Source organism: Osmerus eperlanus, chromosome 13 (assembly GCF_963692335.1).
Source record: "Osmerus eperlanus chromosome 13, fOsmEpe2.1, whole genome shotgun sequence".
Classification (NCBI taxonomy): Eukaryota; Metazoa; Chordata; class Actinopteri; order Osmeriformes; family Osmeridae; genus Osmerus; species Osmerus eperlanus.
In genome coordinates, this window is record NC_085030.1 from 16,256,431 (window position 1) to 16,274,395 (window position 17,965).

The window sequence follows — 17,965 nt, forward strand, 5'->3', positions numbered from 1 at the left end:
CGCTCACCAGCAAGGTCAGATATCAGAGACAAACTAGCTGTTTGGTGTATGGCTCATTCTTGTGTGTGTCTACCCAAGAAGAATTGCTTGAGAATTGTTTTGTCTCACTACTACAAGAAAATAGACGTGGTCCAATTGTTGTTTTTATTCCAGGTCTTCAAACCATATAGTTTTGCATTTTCACTGTAGTATCTCACTGTGTAGAGTTTCAGTCCAATCAACATAGCATTATTTTCACACATATACTTTATTAGATATTAAAATATGAATGTGTAAATAATATGTACTGTACATATTTTATCTATGTATGCACAATAATCTGCACCAGATAAATAATGATTAATACGTTCTGATGTCATAATCAAGGCTAAGCCCCATTGGACAGTCAGCTTTTGTCTTTCCCAGACATTGTCCAACATCTGGCGACACATCACTTCACTGATGGACAGCCAGACACCATTCCCAAAATACTGTCAGTGTGTTTAAACCAAACTGGTGTAGTATTATTTCTGGCATGTGGGGCTTATTCAGCTTTAAGTAATATAAGGACTTTGTGTTGACAGATTCCTTTGTTTCGAAGGATATTGAGCCCCTTGACAAGAGTTGATGTACTGCTTTGTTATGAATTTGATCTTGTCAAGTGATTTGGATACTACATACAGAACAAGAAATGTATACCGTGGTAATAAAGTTAGAATGGGGGAGAGTTTTCCCTGCAAAAGATGAGGACACAATGTTACCCTGAAGAAAGGGAAGATCATTTTTCCAAGACGTCTTTATGGTGATGTCCGTTTTAACGACACAGACAAAGTGTGTGTTCGTAGACGATGAGATATACTCTAGCTTTGGACTCTCTCTCTTTGGACTCTCTCTTCTCTCATTTCTTCTCCTCCTCATCCTCCCCAGCACATCTTTCCTGAACATACTGTACAATATGCACTTAATGAATATGAATACAGGCATTCATGCACACATTGAACACTCAACACACACACACACATCACAAGATCATATTGATTGGGTTTGGTATAGTAATAGCTTTGGGCACTGGGTCATGGAATGAGATCCTTGTCTCTTGGGGTCTGTATCTTCCCAGTCATGAACACAAGGTTCGGGAAATATGAAACTAAAAGACCCCCCATTGGGAGCACCATGCCAAAATAAGCTAGCGTCCTATCACGTCTGACCACTTTACATCATGACTGGGGTAACCCAAGAATACCCCTCTCATAGCCTCAGTAGGTATTGCCACGTATTGTATCTCTTAGTCTTCAACATACAATGTTCTTCTTTGACATCAGTCACCCCCATGCTAATGGGCGCCCATTATGGCATCCCCCAAATCCAGGTTGACTACTTGGCTGTAGTGTCATGGGGCACCAGTAGGGGTCTCCAGACTCAAAGCAAAACGCCATTATAAAAAAACAGCTGGGGTAGAAGTTTGTTACTTTTACACAAGATTTTTTTAAGGATATATGAAATAACCTTTTTTATTATTTTTTACAATATTTACTTCTAATGAGATTACATATTTTCATCTACAATTATGGAATATAAAACACAGAAACTGTTGTAAAACACTCAATTTGTTTTCAACTCTGAGAAATGTTATTTTCTTTAACAACACATTTAATAAATATACCAGTTCAGTAGAAGACTCGTCAAAAAGCTTGAGACTGAAAGGAACATACACACTAACTAAACCGTACACCATAACCCTCTCTGGAAGGTGCAACTATGTTCTGCAAAACATCCACACTGTTTATATGTCTACTTCAGCTTGGCCTAAGTACTATCTTACATTGGCTGTGAGGGATAGATCAATACATGATTTCATTGGCAATGGGGCACTCATTTGTCTCGAGTCTCAAAAAGGTATTTAGAATAATATTGGAATGTAGCCGTTAGTGGGGCAACTATGAAATCCCAATCGTTTACATTTACATCTCAGCCAGTTTAGTGTAAACCTTCTGGGTTCCTTCCATGCTTGCTGTGACCCTGAGGTCTGTCTTGTGACTAATTCCTTCAGTTTATTCCCGTTTTTTTGTTGTTTTTTTTATTATTAAAATTCTCAGTTTCACAAGACCACCATGGATGCAGCAATCAAATGTGCTTAGGGAGACAAAATACCAAGCTTTCACAGACACAACCTCCTTGGGTGAGGACTGTGTGTGTGAAAGAAGGAGAGAGAAGAGAGAGAGAGAAAGAGAGAGAGAAAGTTCAGAGAGGGAGAGAGAGGGAGGGAGGGAGAAAGTTCAGAGAGAGAGAGAGAGTTCAGAAAGAGAGAGAGATTTTCCACAATGTGGAGTGCTGACATCTGCTTCAGGGTTTTGCAGGGCTGGAATGCGATACTCTCCTTTACACAAAGGGACTGGGCCCTTGTAGCAGGCACAAGAGGACCTCTGTGTGCCAGTCTCCATGGGGGCAACACACACCAAACGAGTGTCTCAGACCCCTACGATCTCATCTCAGCCATCAACTTTGATTAAAAACATTAAACCCTCATCCATAACCCTTCCTCTCTCCAGGGTTGTAATGTTTCCACGACGTTAGATGGGAGTAGTTGCTCCTCTATTGCATCATGTGTCTTTGTTGAACGAGTTCAGTGTGTATGGAACTCGCCTTTGTTTTGTCTGCTTGGTACGATAGACTTACTGTACAGGACAGTGTGTGTGTGTGTGGTGGTGGTGGTGGTGGTGGTGGTGGTGGAGGCAAAACACTTGTGGATTCCTTCAACAATAAGATGAGAGTAACCACATTAATCACATTTGATGAGGCACAGCATTGTGCTCAAGAGAGCGGAAATTGATAACAGAAGGGGAAACAGCAACAGCGGTGTCTACTGCTTTGATATGACAAATTGAGAAGTTCTTAAACATTTCCCCTACAGATGGATTGTTCTAACGTTCCAGAGCAGAAGTGCTTCAGGCTACGATGGGGAGATTAAGGAGTCTTGACACACTCTATACTGTCCAATATTTACATTGCTGACAGTGGGACATCTACAGTATTCATCCAGATGATCTTCATTCTTTGTAGGACATGCACTTAGTTTTCACACCTGATCCACTTTCTGCTGTTTTTCTTAGGGCCCAGAGAAAAATGTTTAACATCATTTTGCAAATGCTGTTTTTACTTTTTATAGGGAATGTATTTATGGAAATGACAAATCAAAAAAATATTTGCAATAAGTACTGACCTGTGGCATGTTACCCTCTATTAACTCAATTATTTCCCGCGTTGTCGTCATATCTTGAGTAAAATTATTATACAAGTAAATTGTAAATACAGAAGGAGCCGTATGTCTAGTATTCGTATCGGTATCATGTGGGAGGCTACTTTGGCTACATTCAATCAAATGATCCAGTGAGAATATTTTCTACTACTGTAGGGTACAAAAGCCGTGTTAAATGTATAATTATCCATAAACCTACAAGGAATATCCACCTGTCATGCAAGTTCACTAGTTCAGAAACTCACAATGGTGACCAGTTTGCCCCGCTCCGGAGATATTTGTGTTGAAAATACACATGGCAAGTTGAAACCTACCCAGTGCGAGACGTAGTTACTGAATAGTTAACATCACGGGGAGTTGCCTATGCTAGGAGGTTTGACTTTATGTATAGCACCTGTTGTGTCGTCAGTTGGCTGTCTGCGTTCTCCAGAAATTCAGACCCTGTCGTCTCAGCTTCTACGATAGCTTAGCTCAGTCTCCGCCTATGAGCCAAGACCCAGACAACAGACGCTTGAGCAGCGATATGTTATCCAATGTAGCCTTAAGACTGTATCGAATTGCGCTGCACGCGGGCATATATGCGCTTATTGTGAGGCTTGTGGAAATGCACTCGGAGCATTTGACTGGAGTTCCTTTGGAATAGTTTACTCCTGCTAGGCTAAGAGCTTGGAAACCGTGAAACGCATACAGCAGCCAACACAAATACATTATTTGTGCATGTGCATGCAATGAATACTGATTGTTACTCGGGCTGAATATGCAATCACACCGGAGTTGGTGATAGAAAAACTTTCTCCAACTTTCCACAAAGCCAACAGGTGCGCACTTGCACTCTAGAAAGAACCCGCCCAACAGCCAGCGTTTTCAGTGGATTTTACGAGTCTTGAGTTTTTATTTTTCATTTTTCAGAGGACTCAGTATTTGAATGAGATTATGTGGATTTTACTCATTGTTTATCTGCTACAAATGTGTCCAAATAAGAATTGGTGTCCTCCACACTACGCCGGTGCATGGTGATACAAAACGTCCCGTCAACAGTGCTTTGTGATCGCCTTTCAACACTAATCCAAATGATCCTTTCATTATTACTCCTACTTGCATCGCTTCTCCAACAACATGGCTCAGAGGCAGAATCAAGTCACATTAGCAAATTTCAACATCCAAGTTTAAAGGAACAAAACGGTAAGTGCAAGCTATGTTTCATAAAAAGTTGTTACAACTTTTTTCCATTGCCTAGTTAATTTGATGTATAAATATTTAAGTAGCCTATATTTTACAATTCACGCATTGCTTGCATCCAGGATTTAAACGTATTCGTTTTACCAAGCACATCTTGCTTAAATTTAAACGGCAATGAATGAGATCGTTTATGGTTTAAACAGCATTATCCAGGAAAGGAAGTGGAAATTACCTTTACCTTTCAAGTGTACCCGTGTGTGTTTAAGGGGGAAAACCCTCTAAAATGTCATGTCCCCTGGGAAAGGTTTTCTCTATGATCATAAAAGGCTCCATTCATGCAGTGCTAGTTGCTCCAGGCGATGTAATTTGCTTAGCCTCTGAACTTCACTGATTTGCGCTGTCAAAAAATCAGTTTTGTCAATGATTTGAGTCACATCCATTTAAGGCACATGCCGATGTGGTGCCATAAACCTATAAGTACAAAGAGTCAATCAATTATTTGCAAATAATTTCCTTCCAGCCGGACAAATTGGCAAATCAATCTGTGTGTTGTTGTTGTAAGGTGTGTGGGCGAGAGAGGGTAGGGGGGAGAGAGGGTAGGGGGGAGACGGGGGTGGAGGAGAGAGAAGGTCGGTGAGAGGGGGAGAGATGGAGCGTGTGTGTCCATCTGATGCACAGTATGGACAGGACAGTAAAAGGCTGTATACTGTGTAGTTAATCCAAGTGTTTGTTACATTGTTTGCACATGGGCGACTGTAACTACAGGCAGCATTATCCAAAAGGAAAAACATAAAATACCACCATTGTTGCTCACATTGTGGCACATCTTTACATTACATTTACATTTTAACACACATCTTAACACTACATGTGAATCTACATGGTTCCCTCTTAAATATCACCACATTCACAGTTATCATAACATAACTTTAAATGTACCTTTCCCCTCATACCACACTGAAACGACACTCTGTATACAATAATTCCACTTCCTGAACACCTCATTTCCACATCCATCATTGGTGCTCATCTCGGCAAATAAAAACTATTTTGTATATGGGAGGTCAAGGGCAGCCAGCAGTTATCTCTTCTCCTGTGAATCTACATGATGCTTGTTTGAGATCTACGTTTCCTACTACTGTAGGACATTGACATTTAGTCATTTAGCAGACGCTCTTATCCAGAGCGACTTACAGTAAGTACAGGGACATTCCCCCGAGGCAAGTAGGGTGAAGTGTCTTGCCCAAGGACACAATGTCATTTGGCACGGCCGGGAATCGAACTGGCAACCTTCAGATTACTAGCCCGATTCCCTAACCTCTCAGCCACCTGACTCTCTCACAATTTGAGACATTGAGAAAGTGCTTGGATTATTGCTTGCCTAAACTTGGAAAAAGCATCCACCACCATAGTCAATTTAGGCTCTATTACACTAACCGTATCAGATATTGTGTGTTTCATATCAAACACTTAACATGTTACTCAGGGTGACTAGAGTGTCTAAAGCTGGTTGTGATTGGCTGAGTGACTGATGAAGAGCCGTGTTGCATGCTCTGTAAGACCCGGGTGAACTAAGCCCCCCCAATCATGATGGCTGGAGGCAGACTGGGAGGGCGAGCCGTCAACCCCCTCTCCCAAAACCCGACCACACGTGAATGAGAAGCAGGCAAAGCTAACGGGAGTCAGGTGGCTGAGCGGTTAGGGAATCGGGCTAGTAATCTGAAGGTTGCCAGTTCGATTTCTGGCCGTGCCAAATGACGTTGTGTCCTTGGGCAAGGCACTTCACCCTACTTGCCTCGGGGGAGAATGTACCTGTACTTACTGTAAGTCGCTCTGGATAAGAGCGTCTGCTAAAATGACTAAATGTAAATGTAATCTTTAACGGGAGCGTGTGAGCGCTGAACATCCAGTGGAGGTTGACTGCAGATGCCCCGAGACTATTCTATATCGATCTGGCTGGAGGAGAGGCATGTTGAGTGGTTGTTGCCTGGAGAGTTCTGGTCCCTGGTCTTATTAGACGTGGCTGAGGATGACTGGCGTCTGTGCGGTGGTTGCTTTGCTCCTCCTCTAAAGATACTGGCCGTCAGTCTCCTTTGTTACCTGGAAGTGTACCAGCACCCACTGAGGTGCATTGGATTCAATTAGCCCCCTTCGTATACCCGTGATCTCATCTGGGTTGGACATTTCTAACATGAAAAAATACATACTTCTGAGACTTGAGGATTCAATCTGAACAGTTGTCTCATCGCTCTTTTGATATCATTTTTAAAGGTCATGCCTAAATGGTACCCATGACCTTCACTGATGTGTTTATCTTCAGAGTTAAGTGAGAGGAGTGAACAGCTACAACGCTGCGGTCCCAGATACACCCACCAGAACACCCACACATCATGGCCAGAGCACCTCTGTAGTCGACATTCATCCCTCTAAAGGAAGAGTGCAGCCTGCCTGCTTACCATAGATGGTGATCAATTTACAGCCAGCCAGCCCACCCAATAGGAAAGACTGGGGGGCCAACATTTTAAAGGACGCAGCTGCAGATATTTACGTGAGACACAGATTACCAGGGGATAATCTCTTGTAGCCTCTTTCGGCACTACTTGAGGAAACCAAGGAACGCGTGAGAGTTGCCAATGATCACAGAGGTTGCCTTTCTGGAATGAAAAGTGAGATTAGGGGATTAAAGGAGGAGGAATGGGGTCAATGTGACTCACAGGCCAATAGTGAGAGGTGCAGCTCTCCACATACAGTTAGGTCCATAAATATTTGGACATTGACACCATTTTCATCATTTTGGCTCTGTATACCACCACAATGGATTTGAAATGAAACAATCAAGATGTGCTTGAAGTGCAGACTTTCAGCTTTAATTTCAGGGTATTTACATCCAAATCAGGTGAACGGTGTAGGAATTACAATACATTTTATATGTGGCCCCCCCCTTTTTAAGGGACCAAAAGTAATTGGACAATTGGCTGCTCAGCTGTTCCATGGCCAGGTGTATGTTATTCCCTCATGGGAGTTCGTTATTTCATTGACAAGGAGCAGATAAAAGGTCTAGAGTTCATTTCAAGTATGGTATTTGTGTTTGGAATCTGTTGCTGTCAACTCTCAATATGAAGTCCAAAGAGCTGTCACCATCAGTGAAGCAAGCCATCGTTAGGCTGAAAACTCAAAACAAACCTATCAGAGAGATAGCAAAAACATTAGGTGTGGCCAAATCAACTGTTTGGTACATTCTTAAAAAGAAAGAACGCACTGGTGAGCTCAGCAACACCAAAAGACCCGGAAGACCACGGAAAACAACTGTGGTGGATGACAGAAGAATTATTTCCCTGGTGAAGAAAAACCCCTTCACAACAGTTGGCCAAATCAAGAACACTCTCCAGGAGGTAGGCATATCTGTGTCAAAGTCAAAAATTAAGAGAAGACTTCACCAGAGTAAATACAGAGGGTTCACCACAAGATGTAAACCATTGGTGAGTCTCAAAAACAGGAAGACCAGATTAGAGTTTGCCAAAAAACATCTAAAAGACCCTGTACAGTTCTGGAACAACATCCTATGGACAGATGAGACCAAGATCAACTTGTACCTGAATGATGGGAAGAGAAGAGTATGGAGAAGGGAAGGAACTGCTCATGATCCAAAGCATACCACCTCATCAGTGAAGCATGGTGGAGGTAGTGTTATGGCGTGGGCATTAATGGCTGCCAATGGAACTGGTTCCCTTGTATTTATCGATGATGTGACTGCTGACAAAAGCAGTAGGATGAATTCTGAAGTGTTTCTGGAAATATTATCTGCTCAGATTCAGCCAAATGCTTCAGAACTCATAGGACGGCGCTTCACAGTGCAGATGGACAATGACCCGAAGCATACTGCGAAAGCAACCAAAGAGTTTTTTAAGGCAAAGAAGTGGAATGTTCTGCAATGGCCAAGTCAATCACCTGACCTAAATCCAATTGAGCATGCATTTCACTTGCTAAAGACAAAACTGAAGGGAAAATGCCCCAAGAACAAGCAGGAACTGAAAACAGTTGCAGTAGAGGCCTGGCAGAGCATCACCAGGGACGAAACCCAGCGTCTGGTGATGTCTATGGGTTCCAGACTTCAGGCTGTCATTGACTGCAAAGGATTTGCAACCAAGTATTAAAAGTGACAATTAGATTTATGATTATGTTAGTTTGTCCAATTATTTTTGGTCCCTTAAAAAGGGGGGGGCCACATATAAAATGTGTTGTAATTCCTACACCGTTCACCTGATTTGGATGTAAATACCCTGAAATTAAAGCTGAAAGTCTGCACTTAAAGCACATCTTGATTGTTTCATTTCAAATCCATTGTGGTGGTATACAGAGCCAAAATGATGACAATTGTGTCAATGTCCAAATATTTATGGACCTAACTGTATTATATGGGTGTTTTGGGGTAAATTAACAGTCGTTGTTTATTCACCGGGTCATCATGCAGACAGGTAAACAAGATATGCAAGTGACGCAAATCCCTCTACACAAGTTTGGAAAAGGAGGTTGTTCTAAATGTAAACAGTTTGTTCGCAAATAATGTTTTACAGTAACGCATAAATGTGGATACTTATGCATTTAAGTGTTACTGCACACTTTGTGCAACACTGTCTTGGAATGTGTCTTAACAGCTTGGCAAACTTCAAGCATTTTGTAAACCGAGATTTTAAACATTTCTCAACGTGGAATCACGCTCATGGTGGGCAGAAGTCGATGTAGTCGGCACAATCCGTTTTTCACTCTGTTAGGAAAGTCAGACCTCAACATTACAGAACCCATCAAGTAATGATTACCTAACTTCAGCTGGCTGGACTCAGCCTGGGAGGGTTATATGGCCACCAGCCTCTGCTGTTGGCAGCTACCAGCTTGGCAGCTGTCTTTCCCATTACCACCGCTGTTGTGTCAAGTGGTTTCCATAGTAGTTAAGTTTATTTTTTAATTTTGAATTACGGTATAGCTGTAAAACTGGTAAAACCCAACCGAGAGAGCTTGGACCATCAAATTATACTTTAATACCGTTCTGATGTTTCTTGAACAAGTTTCCCCTGGGAAAGGTTGTTTTGAGTTACACGTTGGAGAGTGAATACGGCGCGGTGACTACATTTTTGTAACTGTGAGTTAATCAATGTAGTCACCGTGCAGCGATGACCGATGCTTACTGGACAAAACCGAAGCCTTCAAAGGCAGCAAGAAACTTTATACCTGACTGTTCTGAAAGAGGTAACTGGAAACTCCAGAGTCCTGCAACTTTTACTGAACATACAGTACCTATACCCTCAACTCTAAACACAGCACGCCTTGTCTGTGTTCCAGCAGCATGCGCCCTCCGCCCCCTCTCGTTCCCAGTCTCTGGTGGGGGACTGTGTATAACAGTGTCTATGCCTCCCCTGTCAGCATAGTGTCAACGTGGATCGCTGTATTTGGCAAGCGAGCGTGCCACTGCCTGCCTGCTGTTTGTCATTTTGGGCAGCGAATGAACATTCTCTCCCCGGAGTAGGCGAGGGGAGTTTCTCGAGAGAGAGAACTGGGTCACAGGTTTAAGCTGCACTGGAGGACGAGAGAGCCACAGCCAGCGCCTCCCCAACCCGCCCTCCGGCCCTATCAACACGTGTCTTGTTTCTGTTTGTGAGCCTTTTAGCTGTCAGCCTGGAGTCTTCCCTCAAGCAGGTTCCAGTATCAAGGCTGGGCTGCACTCGTGTATTTTCCTCTGGTCTGGAACTCGGAGCCACAATGACATAACGTTGCCCTTTGAAACTTCACAGACCAAATATTAAAATTCTTTCTGTCTGACAGATGTATACAGCGGTTGATGAACACACATTGCAACAACGATTGTACCATTCTTTCCTTGTCTGCTACGGTATGAATTACTCAGCTGAGACTACAATCCTGGAGATCACCTGAATGAGCCTTAAACACAGCCATCTTTCGTAACAAATGACCCAGGAGCAGTATTAAGAGTGAAGCAGCCACTACTACTGAGAACTGGGTCTGGGGTTTGGAAGTCTGGGCCACCCAGTGCCAAGTTTATGTCACACTTTCTCTGGTTCCCATGAGGAGACGAAAATATAAGAGCACATAAATTGGGTCTGATAAACAAGGCGCTGCAAAGGGTCCCAGTGCTAACATTGACATTGACTGAGAGGAGGACAGAGTCTGCACGATGTTGTCTAGACACGGAGGGTGGAGTCCGTCTGCCCCTGGTCAGGATTACCTGTCAGCACAAATACACCTGTCATTCATCACGAGGCATTTCCTCATAAAGGCGTCTCAGAGACATGTCTCTCAGTCTCCATTTACATTTACATTTAGTCATTTAGCAGACGCTCTTATCCAGAGCGACTTACAGTAAGTACAGGGACATACCCCCCGAGGCAAGTAGGGTGAAGTGCCTTGCCCAAGGACACAACGTCATTTGGCCAGACGGGAATCGAACTGGCAACCTTCTGATTACTAGCCCGCTTCCCTAACCGCTCAGCCACCTGACTCCCATGCAAGCAGTGGTCTAACTGTCCTTCCAAATCCTAGGCTGTGTGATTCACTGACCTGAAAGTCATTGAGTGGAACTGCAGTTTTCTCAAATATAAAACTATGGTAAATGATGTTTTGTATTTGGTGCTAAAAAGTGTCAGTGCAGAAGTAGCTTAGCTTACTTGTTTTACTACAACCTTCAGATATAGTCATTCTTATTTGTTGTACTATTACCTTCAGAAATGATAATGCCTACAGTATGTGAAAGTTCTAGGTGGCATTTAAATGTTACTGTTGGCATACGTGAAATGTACATCATTCCTGTGGTGGTTATCCTTAGTTCTACTGATATTCGTCAATCCTTTATGAATACGTTTGGATTAACCGTGTTTGAGGTATTAGTGAGTTGGCAGAACAGCGCTCTGCTTGCAAACACTAAAGCCGTCCTGAATATTGCCTGTTTTGAAAGCCGACTGAATTCCATTGGACTTAAAATTTTGGCATTGGGTGTATGTGATGAGTTGACCTCAGTTACCATCTCTGGAGGGCATGTCTGCATAGTTTGGCAGATGTCAGCACCCACTGTCAGATAACTATTTCAAAGTGTCCTGTTCTGTCTCTCCCTCTCGATTCTCAAGGCTTGGGCGTCACCTTGGGGTTGATTGACAAGAAGCTTGACCCCGAACAAGCCCCCAAAAGCAGCAGCCCAGGTGTGCCTTCTGGTGAGGAGGAAAAGCTTTTAAAGGGACGTACCACAACGCACAGACAGGCCCGAGTCTGGTTCGAGCTGCTGTGCCAACATAAAAAATAAAAAGAAGAAAAAAGACAGAGCATTTTACAGGCTTCAAGCCAATATTTACTGCCAACAGGCCACATGCACAACATAGGCTTGTTGTTGGCACTGGCCTGCATGGCAGAACTGAGATGAAAGACACTCAGTAAAAGTAAGCTACAAGCCCAGAGCTGAGGAACCAACATCCAAGGTGTTGCAATCGCATGTTCCCTGGTTCCTCCAGACCATTTCCCAGGTGCCCTGTGGGTAGAACCGACACCACAGGCCTGTTTCTGCAGAGCTCGTTCAGCTGGGGTGTCTGTCTTGACAGACATGATTAGAAAGCTTGGATTTAGTTTGAAACGTTTAGGTTGACACGTGGGATAGTGCTGGTGTGTCTTGCAATTCAGAGATTACCTTATCCGATCGGTCTCCTGTGTTTTGTTTAGCTTGTTCTTGCGAAAAGGAGTTAAACATAATTTGTTTTAAGACTTCAGTTTGAAAGAACTAAAAAAGAAACCTTTTTTATAGGAAGCCTTTTATAGCCTTTTATTCGCAGATCGATCAGGCGCACTGCAGCACCAGTGCGTTTAATACACCTGGCTTTAGCTCAGTTGTTTTCTTTGACACAGTGAGTCAAACAGCCTCAACTGTGCTCAACCTGGCTTCATATGCCGTCTGACTCGCGTCCAGTTTCTCTCGTTTAGCGTACACTACAACTCAGATATGTCCGCAGGAATCCAAACCCTGCTGTGTCTTCCTAATGTGTCATTGGAGCCGAGTGAGAAAAAAAACCCAGAGTCCATTAACTTGAGATGAGAAATATTCCAAGTGTAAAGCTTTTCTTTTCAGTTTTTTTTTTTTTTTTCCTGGGGAAAAATAAAAAATGCACCTGTCCCGGTAATTACTGCTTCAGTGATTCAGTTAGCTGTCCCCGAATAGCTGGGTCATGCATATTTGCACATGCTGGGGTTTTATATATGACGGTATGCCACTGGCCCAGGACGGCTGTAACCCAATCACACGCACAATTTGGAGAATGCTTGGCTTTTCCCAAAGCACAAATAGGGTTCCTGAACTCTAGCCTCGCTGGACACTAAGCACCCACACCAGCCCGGGCCCCATGGGAGGGTATCCATTACCAGGACCAAGATGGAATGAAAATACACATTAGCGTGTGAGTTCCCATCACTGCCTCTAATGATCACAGCCACAGCTTTATGGAGGGAGATCCGTGTACGGCAGCGCACCGTGGGAGTCGCTTAGTGGTTAGAGCATTCGATTTTGGATTGTGAGGTTTATAGGTTCAAATTCCCCCATACTCCCGCTAAATGAATATAATACATACAATTTCATGTTTCATGTCTACAAAAGTTTCTTTTGACAACGTTATATTGATTTTAGAGGGACGGTGGGTGTGTACCTAAGATGGGGTATTTCCCAGTAGTGACTATCAGATCATGACACTGGAAATGCAACGCAGATGCTGAACAGACGAACTCTGCGGCAGTGAGCACTACAGACTCTTTTGTGTCTTCTCATGTTACAGTAGCTTAGCGTCGCAAACACTTTAACACTGAAATCGCTAAAACAAATTTACCTAGAGACAAAGACATGCAAGACAGGGTCATATTATGTAACTATGGAGCATGGATGTGGGCCAAATATATAAACCAATCTCTGTCTCACTCCTTGGTAGGCGGGCGACAGGTCAGTCTTCTGCGAAGGTGTCAAGGGTGTTTTTTTCACACCCCCCTTTCCTTTTAAACACGGGCTATTGCTCTTGCCTAACCCGCCATCCACACTTAGAACTGGAGTCCCAATGTTACAGTAATAGCCTACATAAAACCACAAAAGACATGATCAAAACAGTGTGATATTATCCACTGCCTGTCTTGTCATTCCGAAAGTTAAAGTGAATAGGCACCAACATGTAACATCAAGTCGCCTATAGCCTAGAATTTCCAACTCATTTGACTTGGATTTCATTTTTACATATGTACTGTGTCCTGACAGTAAATGAAAAAAATATTACGTTTTGCCAGAATAACTGACCTTGGAATTTCTCAACGCAAGAAGCGCCATCTAGCGACCATGACGTGTCAGAAACAACAGGGGGTCAGATGGCTGAGCGGTTAGGGAGTCGGGCTAGTAATCTGAAGGTTACCGGTTCGATTCCCGGCTGTGCCAAATGACGTTGTGTCCTTGGGCAAGGCACTTCACCCCACCCTTCACCCTTGTTTGATACCCCTCTCTTGGATTATTGCTTTGATACCTCTCTCGTGGATTATTGCTTTGATAATATATCAGTCCCACCACAATACTCCCTCAACAGCGCAAATACAGGTAAAACAAAGACGAATTAGCTAACTGGTTGGTAGTAGTACTGAGGCTGGCTACACAGCCGGTGCTTTGGAGGACTGGATATCACAGCTACAGAAGAGCGCATCCTAACAGACATTGCTCACCTGGAGAAGCCGGATGTGCTCCGTTTTGCTCCAAGCTTCACTGACCCCCGGACCGGCGGTAAGTAACTTGTAGGATAACTCTACAGCTGAGATAGGCTAACTGTAGTACAGTCTGTACTGCTGTGTGGGATTCCTAGAGCTAACCAGTAGGCTACGAAGGGTGAAAAGACAGGGTGTTGATATCATAGTCTGGAAACATAGCTAGCTACATAAGATGTTATCACCCTGGCCTGTGCCTGTAGCGTTTCTGCAGTTTTAGCCAGCTAGCTACAATAACTGAACTGATGTTTCTACTGTAGGTAAACGTGTGCAGGTTTGTGATGTAGTTTAGGTGACTGTGGCTAGCTAGTTAGCTACTGTTAGCTTCACTTTTCGGGGGCAATGCTTGCGGGAACAAAACACACATTTTGACACAGACACTGTCTATGTAGTGCAAAAATACACCCAATTAACAAATTATGTAAAAATTCTGTGCGTCTATTGTGGGGAGTAGACGTCTATATGTGCTTGTTTGGTAGTCAACCCAGTGCAGAAGTCAGGGGCAGTTAGAAGTGAGAGGTCACTTCAAGGTTGTTATCCCCATTTGCCTAATGAAGTAATTGTTTCCTTTCACACAACCAAAAAAACACCTTATTCTTACTTCCATATTTTAAATGTAGAGGCCGTTTGAATGTTACAGCACATCATAGAAAAGCTTCCGTTTTTGGAAGCCTCAATCCCAGCAAATTATACAGCATTGTTTTCTAAGTGCATCCACATGAATATTCATCATCGCTGCTAAAGATAATATCAAAGCTTTAACCGGCTGGTATTATAATTCCATTTCTCTATTATTTTCCAGATAACATTTGTCTTACGCAATGGCTATTATTAGATGTAAACAGCACACATGATTTCATGAGCATTCACGGTAAAGGAAGGAAGTCCGGAGGTCTTTTTGACAAATCGGGACAGTCAGAAGCTTAATACCCTGTGTAGGCTGTTAATGGAGCACCTAAATGCAGAGTGCTTAACGTTTTTCTACCTCAGCCATTCGGCCGCGCAGCCCTTACTGTAAGTTATGGTGTTGTCTATACGAAAAGCATTGGACCGCTTCACAGGCCGTATTCTTTGGCATAATTGAAGACTGACCGTGCGCTCGAATTGAAAACCAAACTGACCGTAGTCATTGGTACATTAACGGTACATAGATAACAGTCGGATTAGCTGCTGTTTAGCTCAAAGGGTTAGATCAGTGGTTCTCAACCCTGGTTCTCAGGGCACCCTGTCCTGCATGTTTTAGATGTTTCCCTGCTCCAACACACCTGATTCAAATGAATGGTCATAAGCAGGCTTCTGCAGAGCTGGATAACGACCCATTCATCTGTTAAGGTTTGGAGTTTGCAGGGCACTGACTTTTTATGGCGTGGATGAGGGAGAGAGGTTTGGCTGTTGGAGTTGTTTTAATGACCTGGGTCCTTCTCCGACCTCTTGACCCCTCCACTGCTCATCTGCTCCCCCGGCAACAGGACCTGCCAGGTTGTGAGAACACAACAGGGAGGTGGCTAATTACCAGGGTAAGACTCTTTAAAAAAGAGAAAATGTTTAAAGATAAAATCGGAGTCATAACAACTCCTTTTTCGTTTCCACGGTAATTGCCCGGATTGAAATGTTCCTCTGTGTAAGTCTCTTGCTGCCCTTGCTTGGATTTAATCATTCAATTGACCGCAGCTGAAAATCACATCAGGCCCTTGAAAGCCTCACCCCAAATCTGCTTGCACAGCTCCAAGCTCATTAAAGGGGGCCACTGAAAAGCCCAGTGTTTTGAAAGTCCCAACAGATAGTGAAAAGAACAGCCTCTACTATGAAGCTGCTGTGATGTAGGTGGCTCTTGCTTATAGATGTAACGCTACATGCATGACGTGCACCAGTAAAACAAGTGTGGTCTTTTGGTGAGAAAGCCGACGATGTAATCTTTTCATTCAAGCAGTAAGATTACGGTAATGGCCCGTGGGAGTTTAAGTGCGATAATCTCTGGCTCTGTTGGGTGTGAATGTGGGCATTTTGCAACTGGAGATACAGCACATTGGGGTTTCGCACATTGGGGTTTCCAGTGCATTTTCGTGGTCGGGAGACAAGCTAGCTCAGTCAAAACAACTGTGTAAAACGACTCATTCTTCCGAGTTTCCTGAGGTGTTCTCACTAAATCATGTGTCTTGCTTTAAACCTTTTAAAGCTACAAAGAGGACAGTGATCATCCCATTAGTCTTAAGTATAGTTTCCACCCCCCAAACCTGGATGTCTAATCAGCCGTAATGGCAGTATCTGGATCTGGAGAGAAGCAAGCTGTCTTCCAACCTGGACGGCCAGGATAAAACTGTGATTCAGCCCAAGCATCCAGCTGTCCGGCACACAGATGTGGCTGTGGAGAAGCCTTAAGCGTGGTCCTCCAGCATACCTCACAGCTGCGAGGGGAAGATGTGTTCCGTCTGTCAGCGACCGGTGCAGGGCAGAGGGTGAGGCTCGTCGACCAGTGTGGGTGAAACGTGTCTTGACAGCCTTTTGTTCTTTAGTTAACCATCACTTCCATAACACATCAGGGATTAGCTTTGATATACATTCTTCTTTTGACAGTTGGTATTGAAATTGAAGTTGATTTGGGAGTAGGACTTCAGGAGAGGTTTTTTATAATGTCTTATTTTATATATTTATTTTACAGCTTCAGTGTCCATAATAGATTCATTTAGAATTTTGATGGTTTTCACTTTTACAAGTTAACCCTCAACATAATTATATGGTTTGATTTATTGGCAGCAATCATGCATTAAAAGCCAGTCAATTTAACGATTGGAGTCATCTGAACGCTTCTGCATGGTACGCAGCAACATGCAAACAGGTGATACCTGAGTTCAAAGGTCATAATCCAAAGAGGTCAAAGCTGTGTCTGCAACGCAAATAGATGTCTGCAGTGAAAGTATAAGTAAGCCGGAGTGACATCCAATCTTGTTTTTTACGATGCAGGACACTGGTGTCGGCACTAATTAGAGGCTGCTCAGAACTGTTGAGGGAATCATTTGTAACCTGAGGAGAGTCCTGGTGTGGAGCAGAGATGTAGTCACCGGGACGGGCCGGGCCGAGGTGTCGAAAGAGTTCAATCTAGCCTTGGGGTGTGTCATTATTAAACAACCATTCATGCGTTTGCATGGTCGTTCATAATCATACTCACACTAGCCCTTACGTACAGGGTGTGCCTGAAAATGTTTCATTACCTCAGGAAACGATTAGTGAACGACAGTTTATGTTCAGTGTTCACTTTCGTTCTAGTGCAGTTCCTTTAGGAAATTGTTATCAGTAAGTTGGTAAATAAGTGTCCAACCTACGGCTTAAAAATAATACTTTACCCACCTACTTCTGTTTTTTATAGTTGGCCGCACAGGCGATTTCCTTTAACCATAACTGTCCCAGTATTATAACTGATTACCTACTAAGAATACTAGAGAGTACATTACATTTACATTTAGTCATTTAGCAGATGCTCTTATCCAGAGCGACTTACAGTAAGTATAGGGACATTCCCCCCGAAGCAAGTAGGGTGAAGTGCCTTGCCCAAGGACACAACGTCATTTGGCACGGCCGGGAATCGAACTTGCAACCTTCAGATTACTAGCCCGACTCCCTCACCGCTCAGCCACCTGACTCCCAGAGTGAGAGTACATGAGATTAAATGAAATGTTTCTTTAGCTTTCCCTTTCCTACCAAACTGTTTAAAGACACTTCATAATGTGCTGTAAAAGATTGCAATATCAGCTCAAGGCAACAGTTGCACTGGAGTTATAT

At 43.3% G+C, this 17,965-nt stretch overlaps 1 protein-coding gene across 1 annotated transcript in view; it reads left to right on the forward strand.

Annotated features, from left to right (window-relative positions):
* Nucleotides 1–3,648: 3,648 nt before the first annotated feature.
* The window catches only part of pdgfc (platelet derived growth factor c), a 32,197-nt gene continuing 17,880 nt past the window's right edge, over nt 3,649–17,965 (forward strand). The window contains exon 1 of the mRNA XM_062476954.1: nt 3,649–4,417. Within this exon, the coding sequence (XP_062332938.1) occupies nt 4,246–4,417 (172 nt within the window). The 5' untranslated portion in view covers nt 3,649–4,245. The remainder of the gene's footprint in view (nt 4,418–17,965) is intronic.